Consider the following 23,686-nt stretch of genomic DNA (forward strand, 5'->3'; position numbering starts at 1 on the left):
AAATTTCTGCCTCCCTGAGGTTTTGGCAATATGAATATTAATAAGTGTATATCTAAATGATGGCGTTGGCATGCACACTTAATGTCACTGGAAATAGGGACGCAGTCTCCACTTCAGTTTCGTCCTGGACTGCTGTCATTAAAAATGTACTTTTGCCACAGCAATGAGTCACAGCTATAGAAATGTCGACTCCCACTGTGACAAATTGTTAAAAGATGCTAAGATGTGTTGACTGAAATTGTACTGGTGACAATATAAGAAATTAGTCCGACTCCACACAACTGAACATATTCTACAAATGAGAGACTGTTGAATAACAAAAACGTATTCAACAATCTGTCCTACATAAATTGTTGTAGTTTTCTTCCGATCGGCAGCTTTCTTTGACTGTCTTGCAACGGAGACATAACGATATTGGATGTTTGTAGTTGGAATTTCAATAAATAGAATGAGCTTTTCAGAGGGACACAAGTTGTGTTTCGATTGCTTCTCTGAAGGTATTTCTCTCCTTCCCCATTTTCGTGTGCCTTTACTGACAGCCATCATCCACAGATGAAAGGACAGGCATTCGGTTGCCAGGTTTCTGCCAGCACTGCTCTGAAACCAATTATTAGGAGATGTCTGAGAACTGTCCTTGGTGACCTTTCAACTGTTTCCCTACCTCCATGTAGGAATTGCCTGATTTGTGCTTCGTGCCTTTCTTTGGTGACATGTTTGAGATCAGGTAGCTCATTTGTTATCATTGTAGGCCTGAACCTATATCTGACCTATCTCTGGCAGACACTGTTGGGGCTCCAACATGCTGTGACTCAGTGTCACCCCAAAGAAGAAAGTATTGATTTGTATTGGAACTGCATTTGAACCTTGATTACCCTTCAGGTTATATTTATTAACTATAACGTTCTCCAAAGTGTTCAAGCTTTCTGTTTCTCTGAGTTGAACTTACCAGTCTCACTATCCTTATTAGAATGCATTTACACTGCACCCGAGTGAACAGGGCAAGCAACTGTGTATCTCCTTAACCAATCAGATTGAAGGATAGAGAAATAAACAGTGCAAGGACTGAAAAGGAAGTGTAAATTAGAGTGGGTGAATTCAATGTCAAATCAGGTACAGAAAGTGAAATAAAGAAAGAGAAAGAAATATTGGATTAAGAGAGAGAGAAAAAAGAGACAGAAAGGAAAAGTAAAAGTAAATTCATGAATATTAAATTTGACATTTTTTAAATCTCCAACAACAATTAATATCTGAAGGAATGAGACTCCACACTTGTAATAGTTAATTTTCAATGATGTGGAGATGCCGGTGATGGACTGGGGTGGACAAATGTAAGGAATCTTACAACACCAGGTTGTAGTCCAACAAATTTATTTTAAAATCACAAGCTTTCGGAGATTATCTCCTTCGTCAGAAAGCTTGTGATTTTAAAATAAATTTGTTGGACTATAACCTGGTGTTGTAAGATTCCTTAATTTTCAATGCCAGAGGTTGATTGGCAGTAATTAACAATTATCACGTTAATAGGGTATTTACGCTTGAAATTACGAGACTTAACTTTCTTTGGCGAGTTTAGTTCGTATCGACAGCACAAATACCGGAACTTCACGCCATTCAATGTCTGCCTCACCATTAAAATGCAGCGAGGTGCACAAAGACAACTCAAACAGCAACTTTTTGGGTATTGGCATTTAACCGCGCATCTGCCCCTCGCCTGAAGTTGCTGTACTATTTATGCTTAAATAATAGTGAGCGCGATTATTTTGACAGCAAAATCTGGATTATTTCTTGGCTGCTGCCTGGCTGTCTTTTTTATTCGTTCATGGGATGTGGGCGTCGCTGGCAAGGCCAGTATTTATTGTCCATCCCTAATTGCCCTTGAGAAGGTGGTGGTGAGCCGCCTTCTTGAACCGCTGCAGTCAGTGTGGTGAACGTTCTCCCACAGTGCTGTTAGGAAGGGAGCTCCAGGATTTTGACCCGGCGACGATGAAGGAACGGCAATATATTTCCAAGTCGGGATGGTGTGTGACTTGGAGGGGAACGTGCAGGTGGTATTGTTCCCATGTGCCTGCTGCCCTTGTCCTTCTAGGTGGTAGAGGTCGTGGGTTTGGGAGGTGCTGTCGAAGAAGCCTTGGCGAGTTGCTGCAGTGCATCCTGTGGATGGTACACACTGCAGCCACGGTGCGCTGGTGTTGAAAGGAGTGAATATTTAGGGTGGTGGATGGGGTGCCAATCAAGCGGGCTGCTTTGTCCTGGATGGTGTCGAGCTTCTTGAGTGTTGTTGGAGCTGCACTCGTCCAGGCAAGTGGAGAGTATTCCATCACACTCCTGACTTGTGCCTTGTAGATGGTGGAAAGGCTTTGGGAATCAGGAGTTGAGTCACTTGCTGCAGAATACCCAGCTTCTGACTTGCTCTTGCAGCCACAGTATTTATGCGGCTGGTCCAGTTAAGTTTCTGACCAATGGTGACCCCCAGGATGTTGTTGGTGGGGGATTCGGCGATGGTAATGCCATTGAATGTCATGGGGAGGTGGTTAGATTCTCTCTTGTTGGAGATGGTCATTGTCTGGCGCGTCTGGACTTCAACGGTTAAGTTACATTGGGGTTGTATTCTCTCGAGTTTCGAAGGTTAAGGGGTGATCTGATCGAAGTTTATAAGATATTATGGGGAACAGATAGGGTGGATAGAGAGAAACTATTTCTGCTGGTTGGGGATTTTAGGAGTAGGGGGCACAGTCTAAAAATTAGAGCCAGACCTTTCAGGAACGAGATTAGAAAACATTTCTGCACACAAAGGGTTGTTGAAGTTTGGAACTCTCTTCCGCAAATGGCAATTGATACTAGCTCAATTGCTAAATTTAAATCTGAGATGGATAGCTTTTTGGCAACCAAAGGTATTAAGGGATATGGGCCAAAGGCAGGTATATGGAGTTAGTTCACAGATCAGCCATGATCTTATCAAATGGCGGAGCAGGCATGAGGGGCTGAATGGCCTACTCCTGTTCCTATGTTCCCATGTTCCGATGAATGTTACTTGCCACTTATCACCCCAAGCCTGGATGTTGTTCAGGGCTTGCTGCATGTGGGCACTGACTGCTTCATTATCTGAGGGGTTGCGAATGGAACTGAACACTGTGCAATCATCAGCGAACATCCCAATTACTGACCTTATGATGGAGGGAAGGTCATAGATGAAGCAGCTGAAGATGGTTGGGCCTAGGACACTGCCCTGTGGAACTCCTGCAGCAATGCCCTGGGGCTGAGATGATTGGCCTCCAACAACCACTGCCACCTTCCTTTGTGCTAGGTATGACTCCAGCCACTGGAGAGTTTTCCCCCTGATTCCCATTGACTTCAATTTTACTAGGGCTCCTTGGTGCCACACTTGGTTAAATGCTGCCTTGATGTCAAGGGCAGTCACTCTCACTTCACCTCTGGAATTCAGCTCTTTTGTCCATGTTTGGACCAAGGCTGTAATGAGGTCTAGAGCTAAGTGGTCCTGGCGGAACCCAAACTGAGCATCGGTGAGCAGGTTATTGGTGAGTAAGTGCCGCTTGATAGTACTGTCGACGACACCTTCCATCACTTTGCTGATGATTGAGAGTAGACTGATGGGGCGGTAATTGTCCGGATTGGATTTGTCCTGCTTTTTGTGGACAGGACATACCTGGGCAATTTTCCACATTGTCGGGTAGATGCCAGTGTTGTAGCTGCACTGGAACAGCTTGGCTAGAGGCGTGGCTAGTTCTGGAGCACTGTTTCGGGGCGAGCTTTGCACATGCCTGGATACATATGTGCACAAAGGTCTTTTAGAAGCTTAAATATTTAGAGAGTGAGGAGGGGAGATTTCTTGCTCGCTTTACTATTTAAATTGATGTAAGGTATCTTTAAAAAGCTCCCAGGAGAAGGCCTCTCCTCCCTTGTCGTGGGCTCTCACACCCCCTTCCCATTCGTTAGATCCCCATCGGAGGCCCCGGCAACGAATGGCTGCACAATTTTCCGTCGCTTCATGCTAACTTCCCGCCCAAAACGGGTGGGAGGTTGGCTGGAAGAATTTAAATAAAGCGCAGGAATTAAAATACCTCGGACCTCATTTCTGCAGCTGCGGGTGAGTTTGTAACGCTGCTTCCCACCTGCCCAAAACTAGCCAGGAGTTAAAATCGAGGCCCATATCTTTTTGTTGTGTTGTAATTTGCATTTGGGAAGAGGGATACAGGTGGGGAATGCTGCTCCCCCCCCACCACCCACCCCTTTATCCTTCTCTAGGTCTATCTTTGGACTCGGACTTTATCCAAGTGAGAAGACAGATCGCCTGCCAGGCATCTGCCAATTCTGCTGGATAGCCAGTCACTAGCAGGTGATAAAAGCAGACCATGAGTAAATCTCCCTGCATTTTTTTTCATTCTGGGGAAACATATGTGCTGTGCTTAGTTCTGCTCCTGATATGCCTGAAAGGTAATTTACGATTTATTAAGTCTTGGATGCTGCCATTCCATGGAACTGCCCATTATTGTATTTGATTGTGGAAGTAAAATATATCGACTATTAATCTATTATTTTGACCCCAAAAATATCTCCATTTATTTTTCTAGGAGTGTGAGATGATTGAGACACCGAATCAGGACCTCACTGACTTCACAAAATGCTTACAGATACTACTTCAGAAAATAAAGGAACAAGGGCTGGAGGTATTGTGCAGACATGCAATGTTTAGAGTTGCTTCAAATAACTCTGGACCATATTGGTTTTCGAATTTTGTTTTTAAACCAAAAACTCAACCTCACTTTTTAAAAAAAAATTGTATCATTCACTGACAAAAAATATTCTGATCCGCATCTATGTTGTGCCATTGCATTTGACTCCAAATAGGTTATAGCATTCTTTCCTTTGTAGAGTGAGCCTTATTCATCAATGACCGTGTCCCAAAGAAGCATTCATAGAAAAAAAATAGGAGCAGGAGTAGGCCATTCAGCTCTTCGGGCCTGCTCCACCATTCAGTATGATCATGGCTGATCCTTTATCTCAATACCATATTCCCACTCTCTCCCCATACCCCTTGATGCCTTTTGTGTCTAGAAATCTATCTAGCTCCTTCTTAAATATATTCAGTGACTTGGCCTCCACAGCCTTCTGTGCTAGAGAATTCCACAGGTTCACCACTCTCCAGGGTGAAGAAATTTCTCTTCATCTCAGCCCTAAATGTCCTACCCCGTATCCTGAGACTGTGACCCCTTGTTCTGTACCCCCCAGCCAGGGGAAACATCCTCCCTGCATCCAGTCTGTCTAGCCCTGTCAGAATTTCATATGTTTCAATGAGATCCCCTCTCATTCTTCTAAACTCAAGTGAATACAGGCCGAGTCAAACCAATCTCTCCTTATAGGACAGTCCTGCCATCCCAGGAATCAGTCTGATGAACCTTCGCTGCACTCCCCCTATGGCAAGTATATCCTCTCCTAGATAAGGAGACCAAAACTGCACACAATACTCCAGGTGTGGTCTCACCAAGGCCCTGTATAAGTGCAGTAAGACATCCTTGCTCCTGTACTCAAATCCTCTTGCAATGAAGGCCAACATACCATTTGCCTTCCTAACTGCTTGCTGCACCTATATGTTTACTTTCAGTGACTGGTGTACAAGGACACCCAGGTCCCTTTGTACATTAACATTTCCCAATCTATCACCATTTAAATAATACTCTGCCTTTCTATTTTTCTTTCCGAAGTGGATAACTTCACATTTATCCACATTATACTGCACCTGCCATGTATTTGCCCACTCACTCAACTTGTCTAAATCACCTTGAAGTCTCTTTGCGTCCTCTTCACAACTCACGATCCCACCCAGTTTTGTGTCATCTGCAAACTTGGAAATATTACATTTGGTTCCCTCATCCAAATCATTGATATATATTGTGAATAGCTGGGGCCCAAGCACTGATCCCTGCGGTACTCCACTAGTCACTGCCTGCCACTCCGAAAAAGACCCATTTATTCCTACTCTCTGTTTCCTGTCTGTTAACCAATTTTCAATCCATGCCAGTATATTACCCCCAATCCCATGTGCTTTAATTTTGCACACTAACCTCTTATGTGGGACTTTATCAAAGGCCTTCTGAAAATCCAAATGAACCACATCCACTGGTTCTCCCTTATCTATTCTACCAGTTACATCCTCAAAAAATTCAAGTAGGTTTGTCAAACATGATTTCCCTTTCATAAATCCATGTTGACTTTGTCTAATCCTGTTGATATTGTCTGAATGTGCTGTTATCACATCCTTTATAGTGGACTCTAGCATTTTCCCTACTACTGATGTTCGGCTAACCAGTCTGTAGTTCCCTGTTTTCTCTTACCTCCTTTTTTAAATAGTGGGATTACATTTGCCCCCCTCCAATCTGCAGGAACTGTTCCATAATCTGTGGAATTTTGGAAGACTACAATTAATGCATCCAGTATTTCCATGGCTACCTCTTTTAGTACTCTGGGATGCAGATTATCAGGCCCGAGGGATTTATCGGCTTTCAGTCCCATTAATTTCTCCAGCACTTTTTTTATTAATACTAATTTCCTTTAATTCCTCCTTCTCACTAGTCCCTTGGTTCCCTAGCATTTCTGGGAAGTTATTTGTGTCCTCTTCCGTGAAGACAGAACCAAAGTATTTGTTTAATTGCTCTGCCATTTCCTTGTTCCCCATTATAAATTCTCCCGTTTCTGACTGTAAGGGATCTACATTTGTCTTCACTAATCTTTTTCTTTTTACATACTTGTAGAAGCTTTTACAGTCCACTTTTATGTTCCTTGCAAGTTTACTCTCATACTCTATTTTTCCCCTCTTAATCAATCTCTTTTTTTGCTGAATTCTAAACTGTTCCCAGTCCTCAGGCTTGCTACTTTTTCTGGCAACTTTATATGACTCCTCTTTGGATCTAATACAATTCTTAATTCCTTTTGTTAGCCATGGTTGGGCCACTTTTCCTTTTGTGTTTGTGCGCCAGAAAGGAATGTATAATTGTTGCAAATCATGCATTCGTTCCTTAAATATTAGCCATTGCCTATCTATCGCATGCCTTTTAATGAAGCTTCCCAATCTATCAGAGCCAATTCACTCCTCATACCTTTGTAGTTTCCTTTGTTTAGATTTAGGACCCTAGTTTCGGATTGGACTACTTCACTTTCCATCTTAATGAAGAATTCTATCATGTTATAGTCACCCTTCCCTAAAGGACCCCTAGTCAAGCAACAGCCTGACATAGCCATACTTACAGAATCATATCTTTCAGCCAACGTGCCAGACTCTTCCATCACCATCCCTGGGTATGTCCTGTCCCACCGGCAGGACAGACCCACCAGAGGTGGCGGTACAGTGATATACATTCAGGAGGGAGTGGCCCTGGGAGTCCTCAACATTGACTCTGGACCCCATGAAATCTCATGGCATCAGGTCAAACATGGGCAAGGAAACCTCCTGCTGATTACCACCTACCATCCTCCCTCAGCTGATGAATCAGTCCTCCTCCATGTTGAGCACCACTTGGAGGAAGCACTGAGGGTAGCAAGGGCACAAAATGTACTCTGGTTGGGGGACTTCAATGTCCATCACCAAGAGTGGCTCGGTAGCACCACCACTGACCGAGCTGGCCGAGTCCTCAAGGACATAGCTGCCAGACTGGGCCTGCGGCAGGTGGTGAGCGAACCAACACGAGGGCAAAACTTACTTGACCTCGTCCTCACCAATCTACCTGTCGCAAATGCATCTGTCCATGACAGTATTGGTAGGAGTGACCACCGCACAGTCCTCGTGGAGATGAAATCCCGTCTTCGCACTGAGGACACCATCCAACGTGTTGTGTGGCACTACCACCGTGCTAAATGGGATAGATTCAGAACAGATCTAGCAGCTCAAAATTGGGCATCCATGATGCGCTGTGGGCCATCAGCAGCAGCAGAATTGTATTCCAGCACAATCTGTAACCTCATGGCCCGGCATATTCCTCACTCTACCATTACCAACAAGCCAGGGGATGAACCCTGGTTCAATGAGGAGTGTAGAAGAGCATGCCAGGAGCAGCACCAGGCGTACCTAAAAATGAGGTACCAACCTGGTGAAGCTACAACTCAGGACTACATGAATGCTAAACAGCGGAAGCAACTTGCTTTGGACAGAGCTAAGCGATTCCACAACCAACGGATCAGATCAAAGCTCTGCAGTCCTGCCACATCCAGTCGTGAATGGTGGTGGACAATTAAACAACTAACGGGAGGAGGAGGCTCTGCGAACATCCCCATTCTCAATGATGGCGGAGTCCAGCACGTGAGTGCAAAAGACAAGGCTGAAGCGTTTGCAACCATCTTCAGCCAGAAGTGCCGAGTGGATGATCCATCTCAGCCTCCTCCCAATATCCCCACCATCACAGAAGCCAGTCTTCGGCCAATTCGATTCACTCCACGTGATATCAAGAAACGGCTGAGTGCACTGGATACAGCAAAGGCTATGGGCCCCGACAACATCCCAGCTGTAGTGCTGAAGACTTGTGCTCCAGAACTAGCTGCGCCTCTAGCCTAGCTGTTCCAGTACAGCTACAACACTGGCATCTACCCGACAATGTGGAAAATTGCCCAGGTATGTCCTGTCCACAAAAAACAGGACAAATCCAATCCGGCCAATTACCGCCCCATCAGTCTACTCTCAATCATCAGCAAAGTGATGGAAGGTGTCATCGACAGTGCTATCAAGCGGCACTTACTCACCAATAACCTGCTCACCGATGCTCAGTTTGGGTTCCGCCAGGACCACTCCGCTCCAGACCTCATTACAGCCTTGGTCCAAACGTGGACAAAAGAGCTGAATTCCAGAGGTGAGGTGAGAGTGACTGCCCTTGACATCAAGGCAGCATTTGACCGAGTGTGGCACCAAGGAGCCCTCGTAAAATTGAAGTCCATGGGAATCAGGGGGAAGACTCTCCAGTGGCTGGAGTCATACCTAGCACAAAGGAAGATGGTCGTGGTTGTTGGAGGCCAATCATCTCAGCCCCAGGGCATTGCTGCAGGAGTTCCTCAGGGCAGTGTCCTAGGCCCAACCATCTTCAGCTGCTTCATCAATGACCTTCCCTCCATCATAAGGTCAGAAATGTGGATGTTCGCTGATGACTGCACAGTGTTCAGTTCCATTCGCAACCCCTCAGATAATGAAGCAGTCCGAGCCCGCATGCAGCAAGACCTGGACAACATCCAGGCTTGGGCTGATAAGTGGCAAGTAACATTCGCGCCAAATAAGTGCCAGGCAATGACCATCTCCAACAAGAGAGAGTCTAACCACCTCCCCTTGACATTCAACGGCATTACCATCGCCGAATCCCCCACCATCAACATCCTGGGGGTCACCATTGACCAGAAACTGAACTGGACCAGCCATATAAATACTGTGGCTACGAGAGCAGGTCGGAGGCTGGGTATTCTGCGGCGAGTGACTCACCTCCTGACTCCACAAAGCCTTTCCACCATCTACAAGGCACAAGTCAGGAGTGTGATGGAATACTCTCCACTTGCCTGGATGAGTGCAGCTCCAACAACACTCAAGAAGCTCGACACCATCCAAGATAAAGCAGCCCGCTTGATTGGCACCCCATCCACCACCCTAAACATTCACTCCCTTCACCACCGGCGCACTGTGGCTGCAGTGTGTACCATCCACAGGATGCACTGCAGCAACTCGCCAAGGCTTCTTCGACAGCACCTCCCAAACCCGCGACCTCTACCACCTAGAAGGACAAGAGCAGCAGGCGCATGGGAACAACACCACCTGCACATTCCCCTCCAAGTCACGCACCATTCCGACTTGGAAATATATCGCCGTTCTTTCATTGTCGCTGGGTCAAAATCCTGGAACTCCCTTCCTAACAGCACTGTGGGAGAACCGTCACCACACGGACTGCAGCGGTTCAAGAAGGCGGCTCACCACCACCTTCTCAAGGGCAATTAGGGATGGGCAATAAATGCTGGCCTCGCCAGCGATGCCCACATCCCGTGAATGAATAAAAAAAACCAACAAGATTATTAATTAACCCCTTTTCATTGCACAATACCCAATCTAGGATAGCCTGTTCCCTGGTTGGCTCCTCAGCATACTGGTCTAAAAAAAAAAATCTCGTATGCACTCCAGGAATTCATCCTCCACAGTTTTATTGCTAATTTGGTTTGGCCAGTCTATATGTAGACTAAAGTCACCCATGATTACTGTCGTACCCTCGTTATTTGCATCTCTAATTTCCTGTTTGATCCCATCCCGTACATTGCCACTACTGTTTGGAGGCCTATAGACAACTCCCACCAGTGTTTTCTGCCCCTTGGTGCTTCTTAACTCCACCCAGACTGATTCGATTATGTGTGGACTACTCCCTACTCCCTACATCTACTCTCTTAAATAATACAGCTGGATAGTAAAATAGGGAACAAAAATATATCTTAAATGATAAGATTTTAAATGGTGTAGAGTAGAAAGACGTTGGAGTGCCGATACAGCGATTATTAAAGATGGCAGCACTAGTACATTAAAAAGGCAAACAGGATCCTTGATTTTTTATCTAGAGAAATAAATGGAGGGGGGTGGGTGGTGGTGGGTGGATACAACATCAGCCCAAAATGGGTTCCAAAGCCAGTAGTGTGCCCGAAGCATCTGCCCGAGGCCGCAGTCAGGAGGCCCAAACCATTTTCGAGTTTGGGCCTCATTTGAATATTACCGGCGAGCTGCGGGCATCAAATGGACACTCGGCTGAAGCTTGCTGCTTTTGGCCGGTTACTGCATGGAGCCAGCGGCAGGTAGAGCCTGTTGTGGGGGGGAGCGGATCCAGGTGGGAAGATGATAATGGGCCATCAGCAGGCCGGAAGATTTTTGTGTGGCCAGAAGGAGCATTAAAGCTCCTCCCGGCCCCACAAAAACCTTAAAACAAAAACCAAAAGTTTTCCTTTTCCTGAACTTTATAGACTGATGGTTAAGCCGCTCAGTGCCTGGTGTAACTGGGATTAGCATGGTCCACCTATTTGTACACTGAAATTGCAATCGGAATCCAACAACTGCATAGGATCCCCGTTTTTACATTTTAACGACCTCCGCCTGTTTTGGATGTCCATTTACAGGCCTATTTGAAAATTGAATCAGATGGGTAAATGGGTGTCCAAGGTGCCTACCGGATTCTCCTCTGCCGGTCGCTCATTTCTCAGATAAGAAACGGGCGGTCAGCAGTTGAAAATCCCCCCCTTCCCCCAAAGAATGTAAAAGCAAGAAGATAATGTCAAACTTGTACAAGAACTTAGGCTGCAGTTAGAGAATTGTGTGCAGTTTTTGCCACTCTATTTTCGAATAGATATAAAAACAATAGAAAAGGTGCAATGTAGATTCACTGGGACATTACTGGAGATGAAGGGTTGCAGCTATGAAGAGAAGTTAGGACTTTCTTCACTGGGGTTGAAGTTAAGAGGTGACCCGATCGAGGTCATCATGATTATGAGGGGCCTGCGATATGGTAAATAGTGATAGATTATTTCCATTGGTCAGAGAGATGGTAACAAGAGAGTACAAAGATAAGATAATCACTAAAAAAAACAATTTTTACAATATGGAATTCTTTGCCACCATCATTGTTGAAGCAGAGTTCATAAATTCTTCTGAAAGTAGCTGAGATAGTTACTTGAAAAAGGAATATTAAAGGATGCGTGGAGCAAGCAGGAGAGTTGAATTAGACAAGTTGTTTTGTGTGGAGAAAAACATTGGCACAGACTTGATGGACTGAATGGCCTATTCCTGTACAGCAACTTTCTAAGATTCTAAGTAATTGAATTATTGTAAGTGGTGGAATTTATTTTGTGTTCTAATCAGGGAAATGCTGTACTGCATATGCCTAGATGTGGTTGTATGTTGTTTTATTGGAGGCCTCCAGATGTTGTCTTTGACCTAATGCTGATCCTCAGAGAATTGTTTTCATTTTGCATGATGTCCAAAACATGGAGTTTGTCACCAGTTTGGCAACTAAATGTTGAAGTCTTGAGAACTGGCACACAAGATGTCCAGAACATTGCAGCTTCCCATAAATCTTGCACTCTGAAGCTGCACAATTACAAGTGGAAGCATTTTCAAAACTGGTTCAGTGATGATACAAAGCCTTTATCCTGTGATGTTATCCCCAGAATGAATTGTGCAGTGCTCATCATTCCCTTACTTGTTCTTTGGATATCACTCGGGTACGATAGCATAGTGGTTATGTTACTGTCCGAGTAATCCAGAGGCGTGGACTAATAATCTCGTGAAAGCGAGTTCAAATTCCACCATGGCAGTTTCAGAATATAAAGCTGATACCAGTAATAGTGCCCATGAAGCTGCCGGATTGTTGCAAAACCCAATTGGTTGACTGCTCTTAGCAAAGGAAACCTGCTGTCCTTACCTGGTCTGACCTAATGTAAACAATTTTACAACACCAAGTTATAGTCCAGCAATTTTATTTTAAATTCAAAATAAAATTTAAAATAAAATTGAATTTAAAATAAAATTGCTGGACTATAACTTGGTGTTGTAAAATTGTTTACAATTGTCAACCCCAGTCCATCACCGGCATCTCCACATCATGACCTAATGTAGTGGACTCTTAACTGCTCTCTGTAGAGGGCTTCGTAAGTCACACAGTTATATCAAACTGCTACAATGGTTCAAAAAGAATGCCCACCACCACTTTCTCAAGGGATGGACAATAAATTCCGGCCTTGCCAGTGACATCTGCATCCTGAGAATGAGCAGAAAAAAACTATCACCTTCCCAGGGCTACTACAATCAAAAAAAAAAGTAGCTTTGCCAGTGTTGCCAACATCCCAAGAACAATTTTGGAAAAAAAACATTGTTGAATTTAAAAAAATATATTTTTTGAACAGAAAAAAATATAGGGTGAACTGTGATATCGGATTATTAGCTCACACATATGCTATGAAATATTCAAATGAGGGCCTTATCAGAACAGTCTCTTCTCCCACCACCGGTGCACATCCCAAATTGGTTGGTGAAATTATTCATTTATTTTTAAGTTAACTAGTTGACTAATGAAAAAAAGGTTGGTTACAAAATGGTATATATTAGTAATTGTTCCATGGTGCAATGTGCCATAAAGAAAACATATGCATATAAGTCTAATCATTTCACCTAAAACCCTCAAACGAGCAGAATTCAGCATTTTAATTGACTGTTTGGAAAGTTGCAAGGGATGCTTGACATATCAAGCTTGTACCTAGGAATGCTGATATACCTCCTTTGGTCAGCAAGATGTTAACAGGAGGATGCAAATTTTCTGTCACAGACAGGCCTTGAAAGCAACTATTTAGGCAGATTTATGCAACTTGGGTCATTTTTGCTCCAAGCAAAAAGAAATCTATTCATTAAATATATACTTGTACAATGAAATAGACCATTTTAAAGCACATACTATAATTATTTTAAAAGAAGCATTATTAATGGGTACATCAATTTTTCTTGTTACTTCAGTGACACACTGCAGCTCCTGCTTCTTATGTTCCTTGCTGCTGGCAGTGAAACATTTTGTTAATCATAGTGAAGTTTTTAAACCTGTGACCCAAGCCTTCTGAAAATAACTTTGTCAACTTAAAACCAAATTATGGACTGTGTGGGTTATATTTTCAATTGGAACTGTTCCCACGTAAAAACTCAACTAACTAAATTCCTACGTGCATTTTTTAAAAACCACAGGAGCGACTTGGCTATTTTAAATGGGTTAATGTCTGCAGTAAAAATATGCTTGAGAAATTTAGTACGAGTGTGTTAAGCATTTGTACAGGAATGGCACAGGTCGCAAAAACATAGTGGGGTAGATTTTCAACTTGCCGTCCAGGTGTAAAACTTGCATTGCGGATCGGCCATCTGTTATAGAAACTGCTTGATTTTCACTTTCATTGAAACCTGTTTTAAAAGACAGTTCCGACGGGCCACAGCGAAAAATCGCGTAGACCTCCTCAGAAGACTAACACGGGACGCAACCAACAGAGTACCCTTCGTCGTCCAGTACTTCCCCGGAGCGGAGAAACTACGCCATGTTCTCCGCAGCCTTCAACATGTCATCAATGACGACGAATACCTCGCTATGGCCATCCCCACACCTCCACTACTCGCCTTTAAACAGCCACCCAACCTCAAACAAACCATCGTTCGCAGCAAATTACCCAGCTTTCAGGAGAACAGCGTCCACGACACCACACAACCCTGCCACGGTAACCTCTGCAAGACATGCCAGATCATCGACACAGATACCACCATCACACGAGAGGACACCACCCACCAGGTGCACGGTTCATACTCCTGTGACTCTGCCAACGTTGTCTACCTCATATGTTGCAGGAAAGGATGCCCCAGAGCATGGTACATTGGCGAGACCATGCAGACGCTGCGACAACGGATGAACGGACACCGCGCAACAATCGCCAATCCCTGTCGGGGAACACTTCAGCAGTCATGGACATTCAGCCACCGACCTTCGGGTAAGCATACTCCAAGGCGGCCTTCGAGACACACGACAACGCAAAATCGTCGAGCAGAAATTGATAGCCAAGTTCCGCACCCATGAGGACGGCCTCAACCGGGATCTTGGGTTCATGTCACACTACACGTAACCCCACCAGCGAACAAATGTTATCTGTTTTTAATATAACGGGTCATTGACTGTCTTCCTTCTCTCTTTTTTTGGTGGTTTGTATATTCGGTGGCCTTTTAGGTGACACCTTTCTGTCTGCTCACTGTGATTGCCTTGGCAACGGGCAGTAATCACCAGGCATTGTTCTGTGATTTTGAAATGCGAAGGATTCGAAAATTTCATTTCCACACCACCTGAGGAAGGAGGAAGCCTCCGAAAGCTTGTGGAATTTAAAATAAATTTGTTGGACTATAACTTGGTGTTGTAAAATTGTTTACAATTGTTTTAAAAGGAAGAGAGGAAAGTGTAGAAGATAGAATCCTACCAATGAAAACTAGAAATGTTACTTGAAAATACCACAGAGCTTTTTTTTGTCCTTTTTAAAGATGGCAGCTTACCTCAACTTTGCTCCACAGGAATGGACAATCTAATTACTTTTCATCACATCCTAAAACTAAACAGTCACATGAAAATCTGGTTGGGGCAGGAAACTGTGTCTAATGATGGGCGAGGAGGAGTTGAGAACATCATTGAAAAATGCTACATACTAACATTAGTTACAAACACAGATACATAATGGAAGGTTTTAAAGTTTGAAGGCTTTGACAACTGAAACAATTTTGAAAGAAACCTTAAAGGAAGAATAAAGAATTATTAATGAGCACAAAGAATTAGGTAAATATGAGAAGGAACATAAAAAATCGGAAGACAGAAGAGAAGTAATGGACGAAGCAGAAAATGAAATTGAGAATAACTTGAAGAAAGAGATACTTTTTTTGATATAAGTTGGAACATTTTGCCATCCAGTATCCACAAAGGCTGCTGTTGGCTGAAGAATGGCACAGGTTAGATGGAGGGTAAAGCTCCTTCCACAATACTCTCACCTCAGAATATCATCCCCTTATATGGTAGTGTGATATTCTTATGTCCCACATCCACTCCTGCTTTTGTCTTTGACAAGCCAATTTGTTTTGCTCTTAGGATATGGCCGATGCTGGTAAGATTGCCTTTATTGCCCATTTCTTGTTGATCTGAGAAGGTGGATGTGGGCCTTCTCCTTGAACCTTGATTTAGTGCAGAATTTATGGACATTATCATAATAAATAGGAGCAGGAGTTGGCCATATGGCCCCTCGAGCCTGCTCCGCCATTCAATAAGATCATGGCTGATCTTCTACCTCAACTCCACTTTCCCGCCCTATCCCCATATCCCTCGATTCCCATAGTGTCCAAATATCCATCGATCTCAGCCTTGAATATATTCAATGACTGAGCATCCACAGCCTCTGAGGTAGAGAATTCCAAAGTTTGAAGACATTTTTCCTTGTCTCGGTCCTAAATGGCCGACCCCTTATCTTGAGACAATGGGCCCGATATTAGGAGGGAGGCGGGTTGGCAGCTGGGTGGGGGGGGTCGACTGGGTGCGAGGGTAACGCGCCCAGTGATTTCGGGGTGCTCTGCACGCGATCGCAACCTAATTGAAGGTACTTACCATGGCTTCCGAGTTTCCCGTTCCAGACCCGTGCAGCGGGCGCAATGCGCACCCGCATTACAGGCTGTCAGCAGGAGGAGCCCTATTTAAAGGGGCAGTCCTCCAATGCTCCTCCTGCAGCAACGAACCAATTTTGGATCATGGAGCAGGCCAGAGGCAAGGCTGCTCCAAGGTTTTCTGACTCCTCACTCCAGGTGCTGCTCGATGGGGTGAGGAGGAGGAGGGAAATTTTTTTTCCATCGGATGGGAGGAGATGTCCTCCCTCTGCCACCAAGAAGGCCTGGCTGGAGGTGGCCGAGGAGGTTAGCAGCAGTGGCAATGTGTGCTGAACCTGGGTCCAGTGCAGGAAGTGATTTAATGACCTAACCAGGTCAGCCAAAGTGAGTATACTTACACGTTCTCCCACACTCCATCTTCCACATCACCTCCACCACCACACAACTCCTTCTGCACTGCCACCACAATGCTCTCGCATCACTCCTCACATCCACTCAACCATCATTCTCACCTTGCCTGCACTTACTCACTGCCCCAGTTCCCATTCGAACACTACCACGCAACCAAATCCTCATACAATCTCATGGCTATGTCTCACACGCACCCTCCCATGCATCTCCCTCACGGTCACCCTCACCCATACCAATGCATGCAGTGGGTCACCATGCAACCATCACTCAATCACGCCTCTGTGTTTTGCCTTGATAGGAGAAGAGATGCTAGAATGCCTGGGAAACGGCAAGGACCGGAGGGGGCCCGCCACACCAGGTGGTCTTAACGGACGGGGAGCAGCAGGCATTGGAAGTAAGCCGGACGCTGGAGTGCCTGTCCATGGCGGACGCTGAGACTGGGATTGCAGAAGCGGCCGGTGACAGAAATCTAACACTTGGCACTCATGATAGCGAATGATCTTTGCATCACTTGGCATCTGCAGCACCTCAACATCTGTCCACATGCTCAATATTGCTTTCTGTTCTCTTGCAAGGCCATCTGCGAGCGCCGTGACGGCAGATGGGGGTTCCTCGGAGGACCTGCCGGCCTCTGAGGGTGCATCGTCACATCTGAGCCAGCCATCCACCAGTGCAGATACACACACCTCGGTGGGTCCCCGTCCTCACTTAGTTGGGCTTGCACATGGTGAGTCACCACACACATGTAAGCACGAGCAGACCCTGGTGGCAGGGGCAGCCGTGGAGAGTCTGCGTCGGTGGGAGCACTCTTCTCCAGGCTCTGCTCAGCTGGACCCAGATGCTGAACCCTGGGGGCCAGCCATGAAAAGGAGAGTCATCGAGGGGCAGCAGCACATTGCCGAGGTATTGAAACAGTTGCCACATGCACTCTCCACAATTGCGCAGAGGATTGAAGAGTCCAACTCCTGCACGAGTGGAATACTGTCACAGGGACGTGAAGGCATCTCTGAGATAGTGTCGCGGGTAGGTGCGGGAATGTCTGCGATGGAGGAAAGGCTAGCCTCCATCGAGCTTCAAGCACGGCTCAACAATGAGTCCATTCAGTCCCAGATTCAGGGTGAGCAACATTCTGCCGCCTTAAACAGGCTGACAGATACCTTACAACTGGCCTTCCAAGGCTTCACGCAAGTCCCCCAAACTGTCGTCTAGCAGGGTGGAAGGAGTGATGTGGGCCTGGGCCAGGAGAGGGATGATGGTGAAAGGGGACATGGAAGTGGGGACACCACTCAAAGCGCTCCCACATCTCACCCGTTGCCCCCCTCTCAACCAGTACCCGCAATGCTGCCCCCTCTTTGCAGATGATACAAAGATGGGAGGGAAAGTAGAGAGTGAGGAGGACATAAAAAACCTGCAAGGGGATATAGACAGGCTGGGTGAGTGGGCGGAGATTTGGCAGATGCAATATAATATTGGAAAATGTGAGGTTATGCACTTTGGCAGGAAAAATCAGAGAGCAAGTTATTTTCTTAATGGCGAGAGACTGGAAAGTACTGCAGTACAAAGAGATCTGGGGGTCCTAGTGCAAGAAAATCAAAAAGTTGGTATGCAGGTGCAGCAGGTGATCAAGAAAGCCAACGGAATGTTGGCTTTTATTGCTAGGGGGATAGAATATAAAAACAAGGAGGTATTGCTGCAGTTATATAAGGTATTGGTGAGACCGCACCTGGAATACTGCATACAGTTTTGGTCTCCATACTTAAGAAAAGACATACTTGCTCTCGAGGCAGTACAAAGAAGGTTCACTCGGTTAATCCCGGGGATGAGGGGGCGGACATATGAGGAGAGGTTGAGTAGATTGGGACTCTACTCATTGGAGTTCAGAAGAATGAGAGGCGATCTTATTGAAACATATAAGATTGTGAAGGGTCTTGATCGGGTGGATGCAGTAAGGATGTTCCCAAAGATGGGTGAAACTAGAACTAGGGGGCATAATCTTAGAATAAGGGGCTGCTCTTTCAAAACTGAGATGAGGAGAAACTTCTTCACTCAGAGGGTGGTAGGTCTGTGGAATTTGCTGCCCCAGGAAGCTGTGGAAGCTACATCATTAGATAAATTTAAAACAGAAATAGACAGTTTCCTAGAAGTAAAGGGAATTAGGGGTTATGGGGAGCGGGCAGGAAATTGGACATGAAGCTGAGTTCGGATCGGTCAATGCCCTGTGGGTGGCGGAGAGGGCCCAGGGGCTATGTGGCCGGGTCCTGCTCCGACTTCTTGTGTTCTTTAGATTTGTGGTTGGGATCAGATCAGCCATGGTCTTGTTGAATGGCGGAGCAGGCTCGAGGGGCCGATTGGCCTACTCCTGCTCCAATTTCTTATGTTCTTATGTTCTTATGTTCTCTCCAGGTGGCCGAGTCTGCCCCTGCACAAGTACAGGTGGAGCAGTCTTTGGAGGGGCCCTCACGGGCACCAAAACCCAGAGGGCATCTGTGCAAAGCATCTCATCAGTCAGAGCATGGACAAGAGCAACCTGCCACTACCTCTGCTGAAGCCACATGGGTAGCACCACGTAGGGGTTTCAGTAAACGTAAGGCGAAGGTTTTGTGAGCACAAAGGGGTCGCACAAGGGTGTAAGGCAAAATGTCATGTTTTTGATTTACTTTTGTTTGTTTTGCAGAAAATCATAAAAAATTGTTATCACCACTACTGCCACGTCTTTGCAAATCTTGTCTGGTTTGTGCAATTATGCCCTTTCCTGAGGATCACCATGAAGACCCACAACTGATGTCACCCATTGTGTCACTGCAGAGTGGGTGTAGGTGTATTTGCAGGGCTCTTTTGTGCAGACGACTGAGAGACGCTGGCAATGTCCCCGGTGGTACCCTGGTAGGATGCGGAGGAGAAGTTGTTGAGGGCAGTGGTGACTTTGACAGCAACAGATAAGAAGATGGTGCTCGGGCCAGCCGGGAGCAGCTCGGCATGAAGGAGGCTGCAGATGTCCACGACTACATGTCGAGTGACTCTGAGCCTCCGTATGCACTGCTGCTTAGAGAGGTCCAGGAAGCTGAGCCTTGGTCTGTAGACCTTGTGGCGAGGGTAGTGCCTTCTGCGATGCATCTCTCTCTCTGCGGTTGCCCTCCCTCCTGCTGTACAGGTGGATGTGTCACAGCACTGTGTTGTGGAGCTCCGCGTGTCAGAGGTGGACGGCGTGGCCGGCGAGGCTGGTGATGCTCCTCGTCCTCCGAGGAGGTCGTGACTGCAGCTACTTCGGCCCCCATCCAGAAGATATACGCTTGAGGGGGTCCGCAAGGTAGGTACATGTGTCTGCACACCAGAGTTGAGGTTGCAAGTTTGTGAATGTTATTGTTAGGAGGAGGGTGGTGGAGGCCAAACTTTGTCCAAAGTGACAGAGTGGCCTCCTGCAATGTGTGAGGGTCTCCCCCCTCCACCTGTCAAATGGACTTTTACAGCTCCCACAGGCTGGTGGCTGCAACATGTCCATTTCAACTGGGAGTGTTTCCCCCAGTACGGGAAACACTCTCAGTTTCGATGAAAATCCCACCCCTCCTAAAATATCCTCCAAATCAGGTCTCCTAATGATCTGAAGTAGCCAATTAATTGATTTAAGTGGGATCCCGCCGGCTTTAATTGCTGGCGAGATTCCCACATGCGGGGGCTGCGCGCGCATGTCAGCGCGTCATTGGGGAACCCGGAAGTGGGTGGGTTGGAGCCGCGCTCCGCACCCGCCCCAGGAATCCCCAATTTTCGGAGCCCCCTCCCCCGCCACGATCGCACCCACTGGGACATCGGAAAATCGAGCCCAATGACATCTAGTTCTCGACTCTTCAGCCAGGGAAAACAGCCTCTTGGCACCTACCTTGTCAACCCTGCTAAGAATTTTATACGTTTCAATGAGATCACCTCTCATTCTTCTAAACTCCAGAGAATATAGGCCCATTCTACTCAATCTCTCCTCATAGGACAACCTTCTCATACCAGGAACCAATCTAGTGAACCTTCATTGCACCCCCTCTAAGGCAAGTATATCCTTCCTACACAGTACTCCAGGTGTGGTCTCACCAGAGTCCTATATAATTGCAACAAGACCTCCTTACTCTTATACTCCAACCCCCTTGCAATAAAGGCTAACATGCCATTTGCCTCCCTAATTGCATGCTGTACCTGCATGTTAACTTTCTGTGATTCATGTGCAAGGACACCCAAATCGCTCTGGCTACCAACATTTCTTAGTCTCTCACCTTTTAAAAAAAATTCTGCTTTTCTATTCCTACCAAAGTGGATAATTTCACATTTCCCCACATTATACTCCATCTGCCACCTTCTCGCCCACTCATTTAACCTGTCTACATCCTTTTGCCAACCTCTTTGCATCCTCCTCACAGCTTACTTTTCCACCTAGCTTTGTATCATCAGCAAACTTGGACACATTACACTCGGTCCCCTCATCTCAATCATAGGTATAGGGCCCGATGTTAGCAGGGCTGCGGGTTCTTGGCGGGGGGGCTATCGGGCGCGTGGGTAACACGCCCGGTGAAATTAGTCAGCTTCCCGCACAATCATAGCATCCAATCCACTAATTGGATCCACTTACCTTCTCCCCCGGGTTCCCCACTGCTGATCTGCGCGTCGGGCGGGCTGCGCATGCGCAGTAAGATCTGTCAGCTGGAGGAGCTCTATTTAAAGGGGCAGTCCTCCACTGACAGATGCTGCAACAAATAGCAAAAATTACAGCATGGAGCAGCCCAGTGGCGAGGCTGCTCCCAGTTTAATGATGCCTCACTCCAGGTATCAATACATGGGGTGAGGAGGAGGGGGAGGACAGAGATCTTCCTCCCGGCGTGCGGGAGGAAGCGGCCTGCCTCTGCCACCAGGAAGGCCTGGCTCGAGGTGGCAGAGGAGGTCACCAGCACAACCAACATATCGCCCACCTGCATACAGTGCAGGAGGCGCTCCAATGACCTCAGTAGGTCAGCCAAAGTGAGTACACGTAGTCTTTCCCCTACACTCCGTCTGCCACATCACTGCCCCCACCCCACATCTCCTTCAGCACTGCCAACACAACTCTGTCACATCACCCCTCATACCCACTCAAACCTCATCCTCATCTTACCTGCACCTACTCACCTCGCCAGTACTCATCCTGCCACTACCACTCAACCCAATCCTCATACAATCTCATGGTTCTATCTCATACTCACCCTCTCGTGCATCTCTTTCACGGCCAGCCTCACTCAACCTGCCACTACCTGTGCTGCAGCCACAGGGCATGCATCACATATGTGCAGTAGGCAGCGTAAGGCAAACGTGTCGTGAGCATGAAGGGGATGCACAAGGGTGTTTGAGGGTTTGTCATGGGTGTTACTTATATTGAATTTCTGACCAACTCATATTATATTGGCACCACTACTGCCATGTCTTCGCGAATCCTGTCTGGTTTGTGCAATAATGCCCTCTCCTGAAGATCACTATGAGGACCCACAACTGATGCCACCCATTGTGTCACTGCAGAGTGGGTGTAGGTGTATTTGCAGGGCTCTTCTGCGCAGACGACTGAGAGACATCGGCGATGTCCCCGGTTGCACCCTGGAAGGCTGCGGAGGAGAAGTTGTTGAGGGCAGTGGTGACTTTGACAGCGACAGGTAAGAAGATGGTGCTTGGGCCAGCCAGGAGCAGCTCGGCATGAAGGAGGCTGCAGATGTCCACGACTACATGTCGAGTGACTCTGAGCCTCCGTGTGCACTGCTGCTCAATGAGGTCCAGGAGGCTGAGCCTCGGTCTGTGGACCCTGTGGCGAGGGTGGTGCCCTCTGCGACGCATCTCTCTCTGCGAAAGCCCTCCCTCCTGCTGTACAGGTGGATGTGTCACAGCACTCTGTTGTGGAGCTCCACATGTCAGAGGTGGACGGCGTGGATGGTGAGGCTGGTGATGCTGTTCGCCCTCCGAGGAGGTCATGACTGCAGCTACGGCGGCCCCCATCCGGAAGATGTACATCTGAGGGGGTCCGCAAGGTAGGTACATGTCTCTGGACCCCGGGGTAAGTGTGCAGGTTGGTGACTTTGACTGTCAGGAGGAGGGTGGTGGAGGCCAAACTTTGTCCCAAGTGACAGAGTCCTGCAATGAGTGAGGGTCTCCCCACCCCCCCCCACTACCTGTCAAATGGACCTTTGCAGCTGCCACAGGCTGACAGCTGCAACACGTCCATTTGACCTGGGAGTGTTTCCCCCAGTATGGGAAACAGTCCCAGTTTGCTCTAAAATCCCACCCCTCCTCACATAATCCCTTAATCAGGTCAGTTAATGACCTGAAATACCTAAATAAATACTTTCAAGTGGCATCCCGCTGGCTTTAATTGCCTGCGGGATTCCCACCAGCGGGGGCTGCGCGCGCACGCCGGTGCGTCAGCGGGGAACCCGGAAGTGCGCGGGTTCGGGGCGGGCTCCAGTCCCGCGTCGGGATTCTCCGATTTTCGGCGCCCCCCCCCCGCCAGGAACGCACCCGATAGCGGGTGCTAAAATGACGCCCATAGATTGTAAACAGCTGAGGCCCAAGCACTGATCCTTACAGCACCCCACTAGTTACAACCTGCCAACCCGAAAATGACTCGTTTATTCCTACTTTCTGTTTTCTGTCCGTCAACCAATTCTCAATCCACGCTAATATACTACCCCCAATCCCATGAGCCCTAATCTTGTGTAACAACCTCTTGTGTGGCACCTTATCGAATACCTTTTGAAAATCCAAATATACTACATCCACTGGTTCCCCTTTATCTACCCTGCTAGTTACATCCTCAAAAAACTAAAAGAAATTCTTCAAACACGATTTTCCTTTCATAAAACTCTTGACTCTGCCTAATCATATTATGATTTTCTAAGTGTGTGCTTTTTAAAAAAAAATTGATGAAATCAGACAGGAAAATAAGTGAAAGGGAGACTGTAAAATGTTGTGCATTCCTTCCCCTCTCCCTCTCTCTCTCTCTCTCCCTCAGGTAGTCTCATGAGAGCAAGATGAGATACTTAATCGATTCTAGCATTTTCCCTACTACTGATGTCAGGCTAAGTGGCCTCTCGTTCCCTGTTTTCTCTCTCCTTCCTT

General features: G+C 46.7%; 1 protein-coding gene across 3 annotated transcripts in view; it reads left to right on the top strand.

Moving 5' to 3' along the window:
• tpk1 (thiamin pyrophosphokinase 1) overlaps positions 1–23,686 on the top strand; it is a 313,195-nt gene that overhangs the window by 132,032 nt on the left and 157,477 nt on the right. For all 3 annotated transcript variants that reach the window (XM_068005694.1, XM_068005703.1, XM_068005710.1), the window contains one exon: positions 4,590–4,685. In XM_068005694.1, the coding sequence (XP_067861795.1) occupies positions 4,590–4,685 (96 nt within the window). The remainder of the gene's footprint in view (positions 1–4,589; positions 4,686–23,686) is intronic.

The sequence above is a fragment of the Heptranchias perlo genome, chromosome 2 (assembly GCF_035084215.1).
Source record: "Heptranchias perlo isolate sHepPer1 chromosome 2, sHepPer1.hap1, whole genome shotgun sequence".
Taxonomy (NCBI): Eukaryota; Metazoa; Chordata; class Chondrichthyes; order Hexanchiformes; family Hexanchidae; genus Heptranchias; species Heptranchias perlo.